The sequence below is a fragment of the Tauraco erythrolophus genome, chromosome 3 (genome assembly GCF_009769465.1).
Source record: "Tauraco erythrolophus isolate bTauEry1 chromosome 3, bTauEry1.pri, whole genome shotgun sequence".
Lineage (NCBI taxonomy): Eukaryota > Metazoa > Chordata > Aves > Musophagiformes > Musophagidae > Tauraco > Tauraco erythrolophus.
In genome coordinates, this window is record NC_141467.1 from 24737128 (window position 1) to 24757625 (window position 20498).

The window sequence follows — 20498 nt, forward strand, 5'->3', positions numbered from 1 at the left end:
AGTCTCTCTGTTGAGAACGTCAGAGGTAATGCCGAGAGAATCACTTAGTCTAGCTAATATAATTATGTAAATAATTACAGTATTAAATAATCCTTATTACTGGAACAAAGATTTATGATTTAGAGGTACTCTTCGATTAATTCTTGGGTTGAAAGTGGTGCTACAATGGTTAAAAGAGACATTTTCTTATTTTAAAGTCATAGCGTATATTCAGGCTGATCTCTGAAATAATTGATCAGTTTCTAATATTGATGCCTTGACTTTTCTGTAAATACAATAAAAAAAAGAAAATTTTGCTTTCGAACAGCAAATTGAAAAAACTGGATCTGCTAATCTGGAATTCAGTGACAGATTAAAGATTATAGCCTAGATTTCAGGTATAAAGGTGGATGGTTGTCTTAAGCCTTGGAAAGCATCAAATGCAGGTTTTTTTTATTTTTCCTCTGGCACTATTTTTGACATAGTTGTCTGGACCTTGTCAACAAGTAGGTCCCGTGTGTTGTACTTGTAAAAACGAACATAACCCTACAATGTAAAGAGGTGGGTGCATCAGCTGGACCGTGGTAACTGTCCCCATTCATATTCCCTCCAAGTCAAGTTCAAGGCATAACACTTAAATCTTGATCTCATTATGCCTTGAACTTGGCTTGGAGGGAATATGAATGGGGACAGTTACCACAGTCCAGCTGATGCAAAAATAACTTGATAGGGCCGAAGCCATTAATCACCATGTCAGAATTTTAAGAAAATAATAAAACTTCCAACTATTGGTCTCAATTGGTTCTTTTATCTCCTTTTTTTTTTTTTTTTTTTAAATAAGAAATCTTCAGATTAACCAATATTCTCTTATTGTAGCATAATTCCTTTGCATTTGACAGTGTGTTATTATGGACGTTTGGTATCTCTTCCACCTCTTTTCATTTTTGTCTATATTGATCTCAAATGAAGCTTGCTGACAATAATGATGGAGAAGTGAGAGCTGTACTCTGATATTCAAGTGACAACCTTTGACGGAGGTGGTCTGGAATTATTCTTGGTGCCCATTAACGGTTCTTGGGGCACGTTTTCACCTGTGTAGAAATGCTATGACGTAACATGATGCTGTTTTGTAGTCTGGAGTTTGCTGATTAGCTCTAAATTTTAACTGTAGTTTTTAAAATTCCTCTTATAAATTGCCTGTAATAATAGCCCCATCTGTACACCAAAGCATTAATCTGTAAATCTGGAATGATATTTTTAAATAGCTTGTTCTTATTTCTTACATCCATTCTATACACCTAGTAATTCTTTAATTAGATGGGAGTTTTCTGGGTTTTAACATAAATGCCATTCTCTAATTGGCAATTTTCAAGGCAGCTCTTGAAAAAAGAAACAGCTAGCTGCATTTGGTAGTAGTTTAGGCCCATTAGGCTGTTCAAACCTACTGACTTTTTAAAGTTGAACATACACCTGTTACTGCTTGGATGTGATTTTTAAAAATGTAGAGCAAAACACTATATATAGAAGATTCATGTTATTCATCATTGTTTTGAATTGTTTTCTAAGATTCTTTCAAAAAAATTATACCAGCCCTAATTCCTATATGTCGTAGTAAGCTGTCATTCAGCTGATTTGCATTTTTAGTGTAAGTTTTCATGTCCTCTCTTTCAGAATCCCCATCTGTCCTCACTGGTTTCGGAGGGAACAGCCTTTGAAGTGCCAGTTACAAAAGCAGTTCAGCTCACTAGAGAAGATGCGATAAAAACTGCATTGCTCTTAGAACTTGATATTGCAGTAAGTTAGTGATGGCTTTTTCTTTAGTGGGTTAAATAAATGGTGAAAAGCATGTATGTTATGTGTAATAACTGGGCGGGGGGGGAATTATTTATTTAACTATTTAAAAAGAAAAATTAATTCTCTAAACAACAGGATGTTACCTTAGGTTGATGCATTTTGTAAATGCAAAGCTTGATTTGTTCACTGAAAGATAAGACTCCATGGAAGTAAAAACAGAAATAAAGTGTCAAATTAATTTCCTTGTTGTTCTGTGGATATTGTATTGACTGAAATACTTTTTGGAAAGGGAATTTGCAGTGGAGAAAGGCAGGCAGGGAATGCTCAAAACAAATAATCTTTCAGTTAGGAAATATTCAGAAACTGTATAGTAATTTGTGACTGTCCTTTGTGATTGGTGATCTACATGAGTAATAGTGTAGGACTAGTATGATCAAGTGATAAGAATCACAGAATCACAGACTGTTAGGGATTGGAAGGGACCTCAAAGGATCATCTAGTCCAATCCCCCTGCCGGAGCAGGACCACCTAGATTCAGTAGCTCCTGAGCATTGTTTCTGCCTCTGTTATTCATTTGCTCTGACTCATTAACACACTACTCAAATTGTCAACCTCTGTTACCCTAGGTGTGAAAATGTGAAAACCATTTTAGTTTATTCAGGGAAAATGATGATTTGAAAATGAAAGGCACAGAGTGTTCAATATTGCTTTATGAGAAATCTTTAAAAGGGAAATCTGTTGCTTTTGAGCAGTTTTCCAAATTTGTATAATTTTGCCTTTGGGATATTGTTAACTACACAATTCTATAGGATTTTGGCAGTAACTTTTATTGGACTCCATTAGCCTAATCTATGTCAATTTCCATGGAACATCTTTAAATCTCAGTTATAAATAGTCTATTAAGTTTTGAGCTAATCTCTGAGATTACATGGTTTTTTGCAAATATTTGTATGTATACATGTATCCTGTCATCAGTATGCACTGAAAATTTGAACGTTTTTTGCCTTTTTTTTCCTAACTTTCTCAACAGCCTGTGTGTGCAGGTTGCTTCACCTGATGCATAAGGGAAGCATAGTGCAAGTATAATTCTGTGTGTTCCTGTAACAGGCAGGAGCTTGAGCAGGGTTTCAGCAGTTGTGTAGAAGAACCTCAGCCCACTAAATAGAATCTAGGTCTTAAGATCTGAGCTACCTTTTAATTGTCACTGTGTCTTTCTTTTCTCCTCCAGAAAATAAAGACAGTTGGAGTCATTTCGGTCACAGTTCTATCACGTAGTTTAACCAGCAAATTTTCTTTTAGTGATCATATATCTCTGTATAAAGTTGCACAAATTATGAGGACTTTGTTTCTCTGCTCTTCTCAAACCAGAAACTAAAGTACATCAGTAATTAATGGTCTAGGCTGATTATATAACACATTCTCTTAATACATGTTTATTTTCCTTCTGTTAGGCTGCTCAGTGTCCAAATATTTAAACCAAATACAGAAAGATTTTTCTAATTAGTAAAGTTAAACCTGAAAAGAAAACAAAGTATTTTGTTTCTGATGTGATCCAAACAGTGAAATGCTAGTACAGAGTAAAGAACATATGACTTCGTGTGACTGCAATAGTAGGAAGATTGCTGTTGTTAGGAGTGAGGATGCTGTTGGCCTTGGTTTATGATACTATTTGATAGAAATGATCTCATGTTTTAAAACAGGATACAGTCTTTGACTACCAGCCTGGAGATGCTTTCTATGTAATATGTCCCAACAATGTCAATGAGGTGGAAGAACTTCTTCATGCCTTGGGACTTTCTGAAAAAGGAGAGTGCTTTGTTTGTGTAAAGGTTAAGCAGGGCACTAAGAAGAAAGGTAAGGTGTGATGCACTGGTGATGTGTTGGTAGTAGTTGGTATGCATAGTTTGGAATGGTTTTATCTTTAGTATTGGGACACAGCTGTCATCTCACAGAGCTGTGTTGGAAGTCACATAGATGTGTTAAAGAAGAGAGGACACACAGAATGCTGCCTCTGGTTTTATTGTAGATGAGTTAGCTTCTGACTGGGAACTTGAGCCTGGCATTGACATTCATCTTTCGCTTTATTCCTCTGTGCTTTGTCATGTTTATGGAGATGAGTCTTTAGCAACATAACCTAATAGTCCCCCACTTGAAAGTAAAATCTCTCCTTGCGCGGCGCTTCACATCAGTCTGTTTTACATCCTAAGAGGGCTGCACTCTTGAAGCAGGAGACTTAGTGCTGCAGCAAGGTGCCTATTAGGGGCTCCCACCCAAGTTGGGGTTGTCTACAAACTTACTGAGGGTGCACTCAATCCCCTTGTCCAGATCACTTATAAAGATGTTAAACGTAACTGGCTCCAATACTGAGCCCTGGAGAACACCACTTGTGACTGGCTGCCAACAGGATTTAACGCCATTCACCACAGCTCTTGGTTCTGCTCTTGAGTCTTCTGGGTGACCCAGAGCAAGTCATGCTGACTTTTTACACTTGCCTTAGATACTTGGCCAGGATCCAGAAAGTTGCTGCTGACCCACTGGTCTCCAGTCATAGCTTGTATGCTCACTTCCATCCAATACAGTTATGAAGTTAAATGGTTTAGAATCAAACCTAAATTCATTTCTTCGGAGCTGTGCTGGTAAGCAGAGACTTGTTAAGTTACTGTAACTTAATTACTTGCTGTTGCCAATCTGTACCAAAGAATTCAGCTCTATAATGCAGCTTTGCAATTCCTAGCAATGTTCCAGAGTTGCTTTCCCTTTAACTGCATCCACGTTTCTGAGGAATCTGTAGTAACTATTATGGTTGTGGGTTTACTGAATGAAGAGAGCTGAAAAACCTGGGAGAAGAGAAGAGCACAAAGAGCAGACTGTGCCTCTGCTGCATCTTCAGGATTTACCAGGATTTCTACTGAATTCTGTTTACAGCCTTTCTTTGTTCAGTCTATGAATTCCTTGATGAAGTAGATGAGCTCAATTGAGAGGATAAAACAGAGGAATTATGTGCAGTCTGGTACAAAGTATATTGTTCAAATACTGTTTTTCTGTAGTTGTTTTTTTATTGTGTGTATGAGCATCGTAGGAAGACAGTTAAGTACTTCTTGTAACATGTTCAAGAAAAGAAAGTTTATATAAATGTGAAAATAGATGCTTCTTTCCTACATTATATTTATGCCAACTGTCCTGTCTTCTAAAAGTAAATTTTGTTATTTGTAGCAAGGATTCAATCAAGTGATGCTGATACGAAAAGATAATTCAGCAAGTTAGATAGGTATATTCTTGGAGTGAAAATTCCGTAGTATTAAAGGGCTCTTGAGCATGGAAAAAAGGATAGTAAGAATTAGTAGCTAGAAGAAACGTTGTCGAGAGAAATCCTAACATGCATGTTGGGTCTGTAATGAAACAATTTGATTGTTTCCCCATGACCCCACCTGGAATACTGTGTTCAGCTCTGGAGTCCCCAACACTGAAGGACATGGAGCTACTGGAGCGGGTCCAGAGGAGGGCCATGAAGATGATCTGAGGGCTGGAGCACCTCTGCTATGAAGACAGACTGAGAGAGTTGGGGCTGTTCAGCCTGGAGAAGAGAAGGCTCCAGGGTGATCTTAGAGCAGCTTTCCAGTACCTAAAGGGGGCCTACAGGAAAGCTGGAGAGGGACTTTTTACAAGGGTGTGTAGTGATAGGACAAGGGGCAATGGATTCAAACTGAAAGAGGGGAGATTTAGATTAGATATAAGGAAGAAATTTTTTACATGAGGGTGGTGAGGCAGTGGAACAGGTTGCCCAGAGAAGCTGTGGCTGCCCCATCCCTGGAAGTGTTCAAGGCCAGGCTGGATGAGGCTTTGGGCAACCTGGTGTAGTGGAGGATTTCTCTGCCCATTGCAGGGGGGTTGGAACTAGATGATCTTTGAGGTCCCTTCCAACCCTAACCATTCTATGATTCTAATTTGGGACTTGTAGAGTTTATTAATTAGTGTTTTGTCATATAAATGCTGTTTTATTGCTGTTAGGGTTGGTTTAGAATGGGAAGTAGAATAGCTACTTTAGCATGACATGGCATGAGGCTGATAAGCCTGGCTGCACCTTAGCCAACTCCATGAAGGGATAGATGGGATGTCAGTGTACCTCTTTCCCAGAAATGAAACCTGTAGAGAATACAGGAAAGATTATTTCCTTATATAGAAACTCCTTGGATCTGCTGGGCCTCAGTAACTCCAGCTTGGCACTGGCTGCATACACCTTGAGTTAGATCATGATAAAACTTCAGCATGTTCCAATTTTCAGGAGTGCTTATCGATAGAGGGGAAAAAAAAATGTGGATATTCCTTTTTCTGGTAAGCATTCCTCTGAATTTCTTCAAGGTGGAAAGTGCAAAAAAGCCTTCAGTGGTTCAGCAATGAAATTTATTTGAACACTCATATATTAACCTCTCTTTTTGTTTCCTGCTTTCCTGATAAGTTTGGCTTTTAATTGTAAATTGTCATTGATACTTCTTTGGAAAACTGACTTCCTGTGTAGTTTATAATTTCTGCTAACCAGCTGGGGCTCAAACATACAGAATTGAATGCAATTTAGCGCTCGTATTTCTTGAAGGAACAAGCACTCTGTGATGCCGTTTTTGGATGTTAATAGATGCACGTTTTCTTTTGTTTTTTTTTTTCTCCTACTGAACTAGGAGCAACTCATCCACAGCACATTCCTGAAAGAAGCACTCTGAAATTCCTTCTAACCTGGTGTCTGGAAATAAGAGCAATTCCCAAAAAGGTGCTTATGTGTTTTTTTTCTTTTAAAGAGAAATCCTAGTAATTCTATGCTGTATGGGCTCTTACACATCTATTCTGCTTCGTGTGTACTTAACCGTGTTTCTTGGTGAATAAGGATTTTCAGTTTGTATGCTGCTTTATTCTGAGAAATTTCACTTCTTTATCTGGCAAACTATGAGGTACTGAAATCTCTATTCCCATTCTGCAGTAACTTTAGCCTGGAAGTAAATAGAAAAGTACTAGATATTTGGGCCAGATAACTGGAAGGCTGACTGAACCTGGCCCCATAGGCACGTTAGAGAAATCATTTTTTCTAATCAGAGGGACCCATGTCTGTCAAGTTTTGCAACTGAAAATGCACATGTTGCTCTATGCAAACATACCGTAATGTCTTTTAAATTATTTTAAAACACTTCTTTAACATTTGGTAACCTAGCAGAATTAGAAGAAAGATATTTTTTTTTTTACTTGTATAGTATTTTTTCTCACAATATGTGAATATTACTTTTCTTTCATTCTGTGCCTGTAAAAACTGGAAGCTTGCAACCTGGAAACGCATGTGTATTTCTGGTATTGTCAAAACACATTTTAAAGATAACTTAGTATGAAAGATGAAGCCAAACAGTTTTGTTGGTTGGGTCTGAGGAAATCAGTTTTTGGAAGGATATTTTCACTCAATTTAGTGGATTTTGCAGCAGAAGAGAAAAGAATCTTCCAATTGTTTCAACCTTTTCAAAACTGCATTTAACAATTTTGAAAATTTGTCTCATCAATAAGAGTAGTCGGAGAGTGCTGGCTGGGCAGTATCACCCAAGCCAGTTTTTATAACTTGTCTGCTTTATTAGCTGTTCAGTGTAGAATGTGCTTTATGTAACTCCATAGTCACAACTGTTGCCTGGAAGCTCAGTGTTCAAGCACGTTCAAATTACTTTCCAAGTATTCTTTTGTGTAGAATATGTCCTCTGATTGTACTTGATGGTTTGCATCACTTTTCTTTATGTGCTGTGTCTGTTTCCATCTCGCTTTTGAAAAAATCTTGTAACTATTTACATCTGATTTTTACTTATCTTACAATGCTCAATTTAATTTCCCCTTAAGAAAAGCTTGCAGTACTGGTATGTAGGCATAAAGTATGGAATAAAACACCACAGCGACATTTATATGACTGATGAAATACCAAACTTTACTTTCAGTAATACCTCTTCTAAGACTTTTTATTATTCCTTTCCTGGCTTCAGTAACTTAGCAAATGGTGGTTTGTCTTGAATTAATTTGTCTTACGGAGCTGTTTACTTAACTAAAGTGCAAATACATAAATAAGAAAGCCTTTCATAAATTTAGGATTGATCAGGGAATGGGTTGTGCCTATTTATTTGTCTCTCCCTCACTCAGCCTAAGTAGGATTTTCTGACCCTTCTAGCTTGTCCCTGCTAGACATTTTTTGTAGTAGGTGAAAGTGTGCATTCGGAAATAAATGTTATTGTCTATTAACCTGTCAGGTGACTGCTTCCTGTCCCCAGACATCCTAAGTTTTTCCCGGATTTGTGACTGTTTTCCCAAAGGGACAAGTTTTTTTACCCTGCAGTCTTATTTTCTTTCCTGCAGGCGTTTTTGCGAGCTCTTGTAGAATGTACCAGTGATGTGGGAGAAAAACGGAGGCTTCAAGAGCTTTGCAGCAGACAAGGAGCCTCTGACTACACACGCTTTATTAGAGACTCTAATGTTTGCTTGCTGGATTTACTTCATGCTTTTCCAAGCTGCAAGCCTTCACTTAACCTGTTAATTGGTAAGTGGCTGATTTAGATTTAATTAGGTTTGGTTTCTGAAAATGCATTGGACTAAATGTTCAGTTTCCCAAAAAAGGCAAATAACTGTTCAGTTAACTGCTTCAGAAATATTATAGTATCCATAGTGATCAAACTGAAGCTGTTGTTGGGGAAGAAAGCTCTGTCTTTGGCCTTCATTCTGCAGACACTTCAGTTGACTCTGGATTGCTCCTGTGCATAAAAATAAGCATAAGATGTTAGCAGGATTAGGGTCTTTAAGCAACAGTTCATCAACTGCTCACAATTAAAACAGACATGTTTTTACAACTCCTGATTGCCCTGCCTACGTGTTCTTTTCTTGCACTTTTACCTGTTAAATGGAAAGCTTTTCCCAATATATTTGTAGTTATGTAATGTCAACACACTCACTGTGTTCCTTATATAAAACATTGAAGGAATGAGACTCCAACTGTAACCGTCTCAAATACATCTGAAAATACTGAGTTATTTTCCAGATTAAAACCCAGAATTTCTTAATATGTTTCATATATGAAACAAAACAATTGCTTTTTATATTCTTGCAATTGTCTTCTCCATGCCTGTCCCAAGTCTCTCCTTCTTAGTACGTTGTGGGGATTTAAAAAAATAAGTACAAGTTCTGCTCCGCTTCATACAAATACATGAATTTTCGCAGTGAAAGCGAAACCACATAGCTTTTCAAAGGTGGTATGGAATGTGCTGTAGCAACTGAACTGAATAAAAGGAAATTTTGAAAGATTTTTAAATGTGTTCCCCCAGGGAAATAACGTGCTGAATGGGCTTAGTGTCTTAAGTGATTTCACTGAACTAGCTTTTCTTAACTCTGACTTGCAACTATCTTATGTAGCAGAGCATCTTTAAAATACGTCAGGGTGTCCATGTACTGGTTGGAACACCTGCTAAAGAGTGGTACGTATGGAAAATGACTAAAAAGCAGTTAAGTTATATGTTACTCTGTTACTCCACTGTATGTTTCCTGGCATTCGCTATGCCAAATTTCGTCGGTATTGCTTGCTTATTGTCAAAATTCCCCACTACACTGTTCACTTAGCACTTTGTGTGTCTCCTTTTAATATGACCGTCTCAGCTAAAATGTGCAGTCTGCACACAAGTCATGCCTTTGAAGGCATTAGGGAGTTTGACCTTTTCTGTATATATACATACATAGGTAGATATAAATGTGAGGGTGATATATAGACAGGGTTTCTCGTTGAAAAAAAAAAAAGCCTAGTAAACTCCTGTCTCTGTTTTGTTTGGGTTTTTTTTTCAGCTGTGATTTAAAAAATTTGCATAGATACTCATAGTGGTTTGAAATCAAACTGGCACATCTACTTATAGGACATTGTAGGAAAATTTCAATCAAGCAATTCCTATTTTGAGAGTTTTTGAGCTCTGTAAAGCACTCTTAGATGAAAGGTGGGAAAAATAAAATTTTAGACTTCACCTTGTCCACTAGCTACTGATGTCTCTTCTGTGCATCTTACACTTGTTTTTGATTGACCAGGAACCACATAAATTAAGTGTTGTGCCCTCATTTTATGGGATTTCTAACAGGTGTTCCATGAAGTCTAAAAACCATTCAAAATAGAGTTCAGGTCTTAATAGCTTATTTCTGAACCACAAACACTGAATAGGGTAAAATTACAGTTATATTGTATTATGCTTGTAATCTGTTGTAGTGTAAACAATCATTATGTGATATATTAATTTTCATTGGAGTGAATCAAATAATAACTGATTCTTTCTTGTTGTTTTTTGTTTATTTGTTTTTTAATTTTTCAGAACATCTTCCTAAATTACAAGCCAGACCCTATTCAGTGTCAAGGTAATGAAACATTCAAATTATATCTTCTTAGTAATTTAGGTATGTTTTTTTTCTCAGGGGTGTGTAGGTTATGATCTAAAGAAGAAAGAGGAATGAAGGATAAAACTTGTTGCAAAAAAACACACAGGGTTTGACTATGTCAGACAACATTGGTTTGAGCATATGGCAAGACTTGGGTAGAGTTCTTGATAACAAGCTCACAAACGTGTGATTCTGATAGGAATTTAGATTCCCTTTTGTAGGCACAGGCCTGCGAGTCCAAGCTTAAGATGTTCTCTAACTATATATAAATATCACACTAAGAATCTTGATTCAGTTGAGGTAGTTGGTGCTGCAGATGGACCTGCTGTAAGATTGTACAGCTATCTCTCAGGTTTTGTTTTGTTTTTTATGCTTTTGTTGTTGCAGTTCAAACTTGTATCAGCCAGGAAAACTGTGTTTTGTATTTAATATTGTGGAGTTTCCTGCCTGTCCTGCTAGACCACTCTCACGGAAAGGAGTATGTACAGGCTGGCTTGCTGAGTTAGTTGCACCTCTACTGCACACCAATAAAAACACTCTGGATGCAAAAGGAGGAAGCTCTTCAACTGAAAAGGTATGAATATTAGATCCAAACACCTTAACCATTAAATTTATGCGTGTTTGAAACAACTGCAGGTTTCTTTGTTCACTGCTCTGGTGTAATGCGGGTATTTTGACAGTATGCATCTTCATTTTGCAGTTCTACCCTACCTGTAAGTTTACCCTTCCCTCTGTAACATGTTTAGAATTTCATTGCTAAGTTGCTAAACTAAGGTATCCATAGATGAAGTAAAATGTGAGTAGTGAAATTTCCCACTGCTGCAAGTCCAGAGTCGTTTTCCACTCTACTGTAGTCTTAAGTGAGTCTTGGAAGATATTTTCATGGACTAAAATACCACCATGCAATTAAATAGTTATGGTTGTTAGTGTTGTAGGAGAGAGGCACTTGGTCACTTCCAAGAAAGGGTAGCAGATAACAGGGGAGAAATCATAAACCTCTTATTTCTTGTCAGGTCTCAGACAGTTTGCAAAGGCAAAGTTATTGAGTGTGACGCAGAGGACAATCTTCTATGGTGTTTCTGATGTGCATCAAAGATGGTTTGGCATAATGGGTATTATTAAGAGAAGGTTTTTGGGGTTTTTTTGCTTCTTTTCCTTTCGTGGCATAGAATCAATGTAATTAATCAGTCTCAAAGTTATAAGGTGTGAGCTAAATATTAAAATTCTGAAGTCTGCTATATAATTAATATGAAAGAGAACTACTGCCAATCTAATCTGTATTGATTTTTAAAAAAGGAAGCAAGTGTAGTATTTGGTTGCAAGAAAACTATGCCAATAATTTCAGATGTTAGTCTGGTAAAATGGAAGGAAAAACCCATACAAATTCTTTTAATTTTTAAAACTAACTTAAAAACCAAACTGATTAATGTGTGCATCATATATCTTATTCCAGTATTCACATCTGCTCTTAATTTAAAATGTAATTGATTTGCAATATATTAAAGATCAAACATGAAAAAGAGGTAAAGTAAAAAGAAAAAAAAAAAGGATTATTACAAAATAGTCTGAATAAAGTTCAGAACTATCCATATCTGCTGCACAGGCTAGAATTTAGCATAGATAAATGTTTAGCAATACACGTAGATTGCAGAAATGTGAAATACCAATGCAAAATAGACAAGCGCAATCTTATTCATAAATACATCACATTAATTGAAAACACTTTACAGTATAAATGTGTTTGCCATTTGCAGTATTTTTTAAAGGAATGACTAGTTTGGAATCATTAATAGAGAAAATAACCTAACTCAAGTGTGGTTTGAAGTAGTAAGTATAACAGAAATACAAATATTGCCCCCTGCAGCAAGAATTACACTATTTTTTATCATCATCAAACGGGAAAAAGAATCCTGTTCAACATTGTAGCACCTATAGTGAATTAAATAATAAGAAATTAGTAGTGCTAAACCACTCGGTTTTACAGAGCAAAGTTTAAATAGCTTCGCAGAATCACAGAATGTTAGGGATTGGAAGGGACCTCAAAGGATCATCTAGTCCAATCCCCCTGCCGGAGCAGGACCACCTAGATTAGATCACACAAGAACGCGTCCAGGCAGGTTTTGAACATCTCCAGAGGAGACTCCACAACCTCTCTGGGCAGCCTGTTCCAGTGTTCTGTTACCCTTACTGGGAAGAAGTTCTTCCTCATGTTTAAGCGGAACCTCCTATGTTCCAGCTTATAGCCATTTCCCCTTGTTCTATCATTGGATGCCACTGAGAAGAGCCTGGCTCCATCCTCGTGACAGTCACCCTTTACATATTTCTAAACATTGATGAGGTCCCCCCTCAGTCTCCTCTTCTCCAGGCTAAAGAGACCCAGCTCCCTCAGCCTTTCCTCGTAAGGGAGATGCTCCACTCCCTTCATCATCTTTGTGGCCCTGGGCTGGACTCTCTCAAGCAGTTCCTTGTCCTTCTTGAACTGAGGGGCCCAGAACTTGGTCTAGTGCTTCACTCCTTCCTTAAACTAGAAAGTAAATTCAAATCTTTTCATAATTAATATGCAAAATAAGTTAGATGCTTGCTTATGACTTTAATGGATGATGCAATGCTATGGCTGCTGCTGTGTCTTGAATAATCTTTTAAAGAATTAAAGTCATCTCTCATTTTCTCTATGTTAGCCATGCCTCAGAGAACAGTTGTGGAGCTCCTGTGGAAATCATATTTAGACTTCCCTTCAGACACAGATCTGAAGATCAGAATAGGATTTTATCAGTGGAATAATATAAACCATTTTCCAAAGACTTTGAGTGATTATCTGCCTCTGCTCAACCAAATGCATTTTTGGAGATCATGTAAAACTTTTATGAAAATTAAGAAAGCAAGCTCAGTATCAGTAGGCTTCAATTTGCTATAAACAAATCCTCACCTCCACTGTATTATTTTTAGATGTCCACAATGTAAAAAGAGGTTGAGTTGCCTATAATAGCAATAAGCTTTACTTCCCTTTGAGTATCAACAGCAATTCCATGAATTTTATTAATAATACTCCCAAAGTTTATGGTGCGATGAACTTTCATACTCATGTTTGTGTGGTTTTGCCTAGTTTTTCTCCAGATTGATTAATAGGTCTAAGTATGGTGTGGAGTTGGTTGGGGTTTTTTTCAGAAACTCACATGAAATTTTATTCTAGATGTCTGTATGGCATTAAAAATAAACTCTGAAGCTCAGGATTTGGAAGGGTGTGTGGACACATACACTGTCGAAATATCCTGAAGGTTCTAAAACGTCCATGGTATTTTCACTGCATAAGAATATTCTTCAATGGTGTTCTATCTAATTTCATTTTAGATACCTATTTTTGCTCGTCCAAACAATACTTTCCACCTACCTGCAGACCCATCAGTCCCATTCATGATGGTTGGTCCAGGAACAGGAATTTCACCATTTATTGGTTTCCTACAACATAGGTATGTATCAAATTGTTACCTGGAAAGCAATCTGTTTATTTTGAGGAAAATATATCCTCGGGTTTTCAATACAAATATAGTTTTTCTTTTTTTTTTCTTTTTTTTCTTTTTACTTTTTGTAACAGTGATATGCTGATTAGAAAGTCTTATTAATTGTTAAACAAGCAGTGCTTGTTTATATACTTGTTTTTCAAATGAGTAAAACTTACGCTTTCACCTGACTATTTAATATCTGTAGTGGATATATAAAGAATTAGGTGAATTGCTGAAATAGTAATAAGAAATTAAATCTTTTATCTGTGTGTTGCTAGTGGAAGCCCTGTAACCGGTTGGTCATTTTTAGAAACAGTGTTGATTGGTTCAAAAAGTGACAGGTACCTCATCACCAACAATATGTAAAAACATGATTTTTCAGAGGAAACGAAGAATGGGAAGAGTGGAATATTTAGGTGGGAATGGTTGCAAATTTTATAGGTAACCAACACATCTTACATCATTCCTACATGGCTCGTTCCTTCCAGCAAGATAATGAAGTTTCTCGCATCCTGTAACAATTCTTTTTAAACCATTTTGTTTGAGAGAAAAGTGAAATTTTGATATGATATTTCTGACTCCATTCTTCCGCTTTAACCAAACTATTATGTACAATCCTTACTCCTTAATTTCAACCCTCAAATATACCTTTATTTCTTAATATTTTGCATTTTGTTTTAAAAGATTCATAGCATTTCATAAGCATTTGATCAATGATAAATAAAACTTCTCTTTCAAAATATAACTAGAAAGTTGCAGCTGAAACACGTACAAAGTAATACCTTCAGCATTACTTCAAGAAAATGCAATAACTCTTCTGATGATGTAGGAGTAAACAGATTGTTATTCATAAAGTCTTACAGGTGGGTACAGCTAAATGGAAAGTGTGCTAAAAATGCTTTGTGCTGAGTTTTCCCAGGTGTTTTTACAGGGCTTCCAATGAGGGAATAAAGGGTAGTGATCTCCTTATTCAGCAGTCAGGATTGTTTTGTGAGATGTTTGGAAGTGTCTTAACTATTCCAATATGAAACTGGCAAAAAAAAAAAAACACCTTTAAAACTGATTGATTTTGAGCTGAGTCAAAAGTGAGTACTGAAGAAAATCAGAGGAGTAGAGTTTGCCTGTGCCATTTCACATTTCTGCCAATACAGAGGTTTAATAAAGCACTGCTTAAAATGAGAATTAGGTTATAGGTGTTTTAGAGTCTGCACTTCCTAAACCAGGATTGGATTTATGTGCTATCAGTACTTTTTTTTTTTTTTTTTTTTGGTCTGTTTAGGCAAAAGCTCAGAGAAGAACATGCAGACTGGGAATTTGGAGAGACATGGCTGTTTTTTGGTTGTCGGCATCAAGATCGAGACTATTTGTTCAAGCAAGTTCACTATTTAACGTTAATTTTGTATTCATGAGAGAACGCTTATCTCGGAGTCATTACTGACAGTTTTTATTGCCTTTCAGAGATGAGCTCAGATGTTTTCTTGAAAATGGCACGTTAACTCATCTTAAGGTTTGTTTCTCAAGAGACTCTTCAACTGCAGAAGTAGCCCCACCTAAATATGTGCAAGATGTCATTAGGCTTTATGCTAAGGAAGTTGCCAGAGTCCTGCTGAAAGAGAGAGGTTACTTCTATGTGTGTGGGTGAGTAGAGTGGAAATGGAATGTCTCAGAAAGAGAACAGAGTTAGCAGAAGTTTGAGGCTTTAGAAAGACTTAGAGCTGTCTGAAAGAAAGGACCAACATGACACTGAAATAGTATTCCTGGAATGCTTGTATTTCCTCTCTATATCCATTTTTTCCAATATAGTCTTGAAAGTATAGCTTGCAACCGCACAGTTCCGCTGCTTGCTTTAGTCATCATTTCTTTTTCTTTCTTAGTATTCAGTTAAGCTCTAGGAGAAATGAGAAATGAGATACTTGAATACGTATTATGATAAACTGCACAGCTGTGAGATAGCAGCAGTCTTCTGCTGTGTTCCAGGCTTGGATGGGCTAGATAAAACTCCGTGATAGTAATGTATTTTAAAGTGGAAAGTTTTATTTGTGGATGCTAACTTAGTTGGAGATTTGAGATTTTTAGGAAATTTGTTGATAAATGGACAAACTGTTTGAATATAGAACCCGATGTCAATACTTTCTCCTGCAAGAATAAATGTCAGCTATTTGTATTAAAAATAGCATTATTAATAAGTAATGGATTTGTGCTTGGGTTACTTCAGCAGGTCCAATTCTCCCTAAAAAAAACCCAGTTCTTCCATGACAGCTCAACTAGGGTTCTAAGGTTTTTTTCTTATAAATTACAGCATACTGAAAACTTTGCAATGTTTGACTGAGAGAAACGCTTGTTACTGTCAGTGCTCAGCTACCTGAAAACTCGGTCAAAATTTGCCATACAATATAGAAACTGTATTTGTGTTTGGGATTTTTTTAATGCATCTTTTCCAATAGTACCGTATCTCTGAAGCTATTGATAAAAGGAAAAATTTTTTCCGCCTTTTTTTTTTTTTTCTTTTTTTTCCCAGAGATAAGAAGCACATGGCTGATGGTGTAAGTGATGCTGTAGTGGACATTTTAAGCATGGAGATGGAAGTGGACAAATTGGAAGCAATGAAAATCCTGGCTATGCTTCGAGAAGCAAACCGATATTTGCAGGATGTTTGGAGTTAAATATTTAGCTTTTCCTATGCCTTTTTAACACACAAGATTTTGTTTCGCACCTACGCTTTTGACTAAAATTTATTGTCAAAAGTGCTGTCTGTATTCACACAAATCGTAACTTGCTTTATTGACTTTTCAAACAGGAATATGAAACCTTTCAAACAACAAAAAAACAGGCTGCCTTTTGAAGCGAATGTTTTTTTAACAATGTTACGTATTGGACTGTCTCAGTGCCTTGATTCTGTCATTTTAAGATTGGTTTCACGTAGAAGGAAAAAACTTCTGTACTTGTACAAGTCTAATTGCTCCTGGGGAACGTGAGTGTATTGCTGTCTGCTTGTTTCCTTTGGAAGTTAAGCCCTAAGGCCACAGTTTTTGGCTTAAACTGCATTCTGGTTTTACTTTGGAACTAGAAACGGGGAAAAGAGTATTAGCTTAAGAGAAAGTGAGTCTAGTAAGTCTTACCAGTAATGAAATTAGGAATCATGCTTGTAACTCTTTTCCTTTCTGTCTTTGGTACTTTTCTTATTCTCTCTGAGCACTTGTCAACTCTGTACACAATCCTAACAGCTATTATTTTGCGCTGCTTTTAGATAAATTTACCTTCATTTTATACTAAAGGAAATCCAGGCAAGGAAAAGCTACTGAACTGCCCGAAGAAAAGAAGGAAATGAGCAGAGGCTTGAGCTGCTGTTTCTCCAAGTGCCATGCTATCGATTAGCTTATCGATCCATCTTTCTCATGCATTTCCTCAGTAACCGTGCTGTCTGATATCACGGAAAATCTAGTTCCTTTCTAAAAATGCAGAGGTGTGTTTTAATAGTAAGTTTGAGTAACTTCTGTACAGTGGGATGGAAAATCTAAACCTCTTTACGGGAGGCTTTACGGGAAGGGGTAGGTCCCGCTGCGCTCTATGTAAATTCTGCCCTGGGACCGGTGTGCCAGAGGTGCCAGCAATGGGTGCATGAGGGTACGTGTGTCAGTGTGGGATTGTCAGTGAGTGTCAAGCTGGACCAGCCAGCAAGTAGAGTGTCTTGTGAGACAACTGGAGTTGGCGGCTACTGGAGGGAACAAGAGATTCAGGCCAACTGCTGGAGAAACCATGGAGTTTGCAGGTCAACTGAGGCCCATTTGCACGTGTGTGTGTCTGTGCATGAAGCAATTGGGGAGAGCAGGGATTCAGGGCCAGCTACTTGGTGAACTGTGTGTCTAAGCCCAGCTACTAGTGGAATCCACAGTGTATGTGTTTGTTGGTGTTGGCAGGATCCACTTTGTACATACGTATGTATGTATTTCCCACTAATGGTCTTTAATCTGGTCAGCTGTAGAAAGAGGAAGATGCTGGTTGGACCTGGGATTGCTCCCAGTTCAGATCAGGGCCTGATGCAGAGTGGCGTATATGTGTGTACCAGGAAATGTTCTTGCCCTCAAATTTCATCCCTGAAGGAATGCACTTTTAAATGTATTTTTAAATAAAACGCCCAAGTCTGTATTTGCAAAACTTGGTGGTTTGAGGTTTTTTGTGTTTCGTCACCTGTTATTTAGTGCATCCAGTGTAACTGAAGATGAGGCCACATGTGGGAACGCGTGTATCTTTTCTACATGTGAAGTGACACACAGATTTTGTAGCAGAGGTCTTGTGCCTGCTCCCCCAGCCCAGTTTCACAAATGACTGCACATGTGTGTAGGGCTAAGCAGAAGTTCAGTGAAGTCATGAGCAATTTCTTACTCCTGTGACATCCTTTTTACTCTTCCACTACTCTGTGAGGTGGTTAGTTAAAATGCCTTTTATTTTTCTCCTGTGCCTGTGCCAGTCACGCCGAGTGTCTCAATGGCCAGTGTCAGATATGACAGTACCCCTTGTGCAGATTCCGGACTGGAGGTCTCTGAAGCCCAGGTACTGCTTAGCTTATACTCAGGAACATGGTGAAATCATTTTGTCAGGTTTTGTTTGTTTGCTTGCTTTGTTTTTTGACAAAGTGCACTTTTTATTTTTCCCGTCGGCTGCATCCACAGATACGTGTTAGCTTCAGATATGTCCTGCTGTTAGGGAGACTCATGGGACAGAAGGATTTTTCTCTTCCTTGCAACACGGAAATATCTGTGCAGCACGATATTTCTTCTGGTGGAAATACCTTCCTCACCTGACCCTTCATTCTTCTGTAATTGTTTTAATTTATTTCTCTTGTGCTTTCAGAATATATATTTTTTTTAATAAAGCCCAGCAGTGATAGTTAGTTTCTATTAAGGCTTTTAAGAGCATTTACCAGGCAGGTTAAATTCTTTGGTTTTTATTCAGCTGGTTAGATAAGATCAAGACAGTGAAAGTTTTACTGTTCCAATATATTCAATGAAAAAAAATAAATAGAATCATAGAGTGGTTTGGGTTGGAAGGGATCTTAAAGATCATCTAGTTCCAATCTCCCTGTCATGGGCAGGGACACCCTCCACTACATCAGGTTGCCTAAAGCCTCATCCAACCTGGCCTTGAACACTTCCAGGGATGGGGCAGCCAGAACTTCTCTGGGCAATCTGTTCCAGCGCCTCACCACCCTCTGAGCGAAAATTTCTGAGGCTGAGCTCCCTCCTTGCCGCCCTAAGGATCTTGGAACTCCACTGTTTCATGGTCACTGCAGCCAAGGCTGCCCTTGAGCTTCACATTCCCCACCAGCACCTCCTTGTTGGTGAGAACAAGGTCCACCATAACATCTCTCCTTGTTGGTTCTTCTTATTGCTTTGTGAAGGAAATTATCAACAATGCATTCCAGGAACCTCCTGGATTGCCTGTGCCCTGCTGTGTTGTCCCTCCAACAGATAGCGAGGTGGTTGAAGTCCCCCATGAGGACCAGGGCTTGTGAACGTGAGGCTGCTTCTATCTATCTGCAGAGGGCTTCATCTGCTTGGTCTTCCTGGTCAGGTGGCCTGTAGCAGACTCCCAATATAATGTCACCTGTCCCTGCCCTCCCTTCAGATTTTTTCCTGCTCTTCAAATGGAATCTTTGTGCCTCCATCTCTGGATCTGTTTCACTCCAGCTATGCTTCATCTGAGTTGGGAAGACCAAATCTGAATCCAACAGTCCAATTTCAGACATGACAGTGATTATGTAATAAAAACCAACAGAATATTTTCAGTATTTCCTATTCTGTTCTGCTATTTGGAGTGTTGTGGAGGAATAAAAGTGGAGAATCGCTGCATGCCTGCTGGTGATTATAGGAAGAATATTGCATTGCTAAAAGATACGGTCTACAAGCCCTGGTCAGTTATGGTGAATTGCGAGATTGATCTACATTGGCAGAATGGTATGAGCAATTGATTTGGATCTGAAAATTAAGCTAGTGGATACAGTGGTTTAATATAAGAGCTATAGACTCTTCTAATGAATCTTGAGAGTCTGCTCTCCAGTTGAAGAAAATGTGTAAATATAAAAAGCTGCACAGTATTATTAGAGTTGCCTATCATAAAGAAATCAAAATAGTTTTATATTGATGGCAAAAGCAGTATGTCAATTTATTTAGTCTCAAAACCCTTTTCAAATAGGTTTCATAACAAAAAAAATGGAGTTTTATACAAATGCAAATTACGGTCTTGAAAAGTTGATTCGGCATTACTAGAAATTACATTCCCTTTCATTAGCATTTGAATAAATGCTTCCCGTCTGGTGGAAAAGGTTTGTCACATTGACAAAGCACTCAAAGCCAATTGTGCTTATTAAAAGAGAAAAGGTTCTACAGTTGGTTTGAAAACAGCAGTTTTGTAAGGCTCCATCAGTCAGGGATATTTATTTCTAATCTCCTTTTAACTCTATTGCTTAGATGATCGATTGATTTTCCTTAACTTTTTTTTTTTTTTAAATGCATTTTATTCTAACTTGCTCGAAGTCAGCAGGGCTGTTTCCAGGACTTTCTCCTCAATGGTGTGACAATGACATTTTTAAATTGCGTTTCAGATGTTGTGAGAAAATGGTGTCAATTGTCCTTGGTTTATGAACAAACCAAAGGAGAACTGTGGGGCTGTGACTACTCAGCATTTGTGAGAAGGGCCGGATGTTGCAATAGGCCCTTGGGCATACATGTATGTATTTCTGAGTGTTTGTGTAAACTACTCTGCCTTCCAGTTAAATGCCAGCTGCCTGCTTGCAATTCTCACAGACCACTACTT

At 37.8% G+C, this 20498-nt stretch overlaps 1 protein-coding gene across 2 annotated transcripts in view; it reads left to right on the forward strand.

The window, feature by feature from the left end:
* MTRR (5-methyltetrahydrofolate-homocysteine methyltransferase reductase) overlaps positions 1 to 17202 on the forward strand; it is a 29476-nt gene extending 12274 nt beyond the window's left edge. The window contains exons 6-15 of one of the 2 annotated variants that reach the window (XM_086609064.1): positions 1651 to 1773; positions 3474 to 3627; positions 6447 to 6535; positions 8140 to 8320; positions 10122 to 10164; positions 10573 to 10759; positions 13534 to 13652; positions 14965 to 15057; positions 15144 to 15323; positions 16204 to 17202. In XM_086609064.1, coding sequence (XP_086465190.1) covers positions 1651 to 1773; positions 3474 to 3627; positions 6447 to 6535; positions 8140 to 8320; positions 10122 to 10164; positions 10573 to 10759; positions 13534 to 13652; positions 14965 to 15057; positions 15144 to 15323; positions 16204 to 16348 — 1314 coding nt within the window. In that variant the 3' untranslated portion in view covers positions 16349 to 17202. The remainder of the gene's footprint in view (positions 1 to 1650; positions 1774 to 3473; positions 3628 to 6446; positions 6536 to 8139; positions 8321 to 10121; positions 10165 to 10572; positions 10760 to 13533; positions 13653 to 14964; positions 15058 to 15143; positions 15324 to 16203) is intronic. The other variant, XM_086609065.1, reaches the window with a different exon arrangement.
* The last annotated feature ends 3296 nt before the right edge of the window (positions 17203 to 20498 follow it).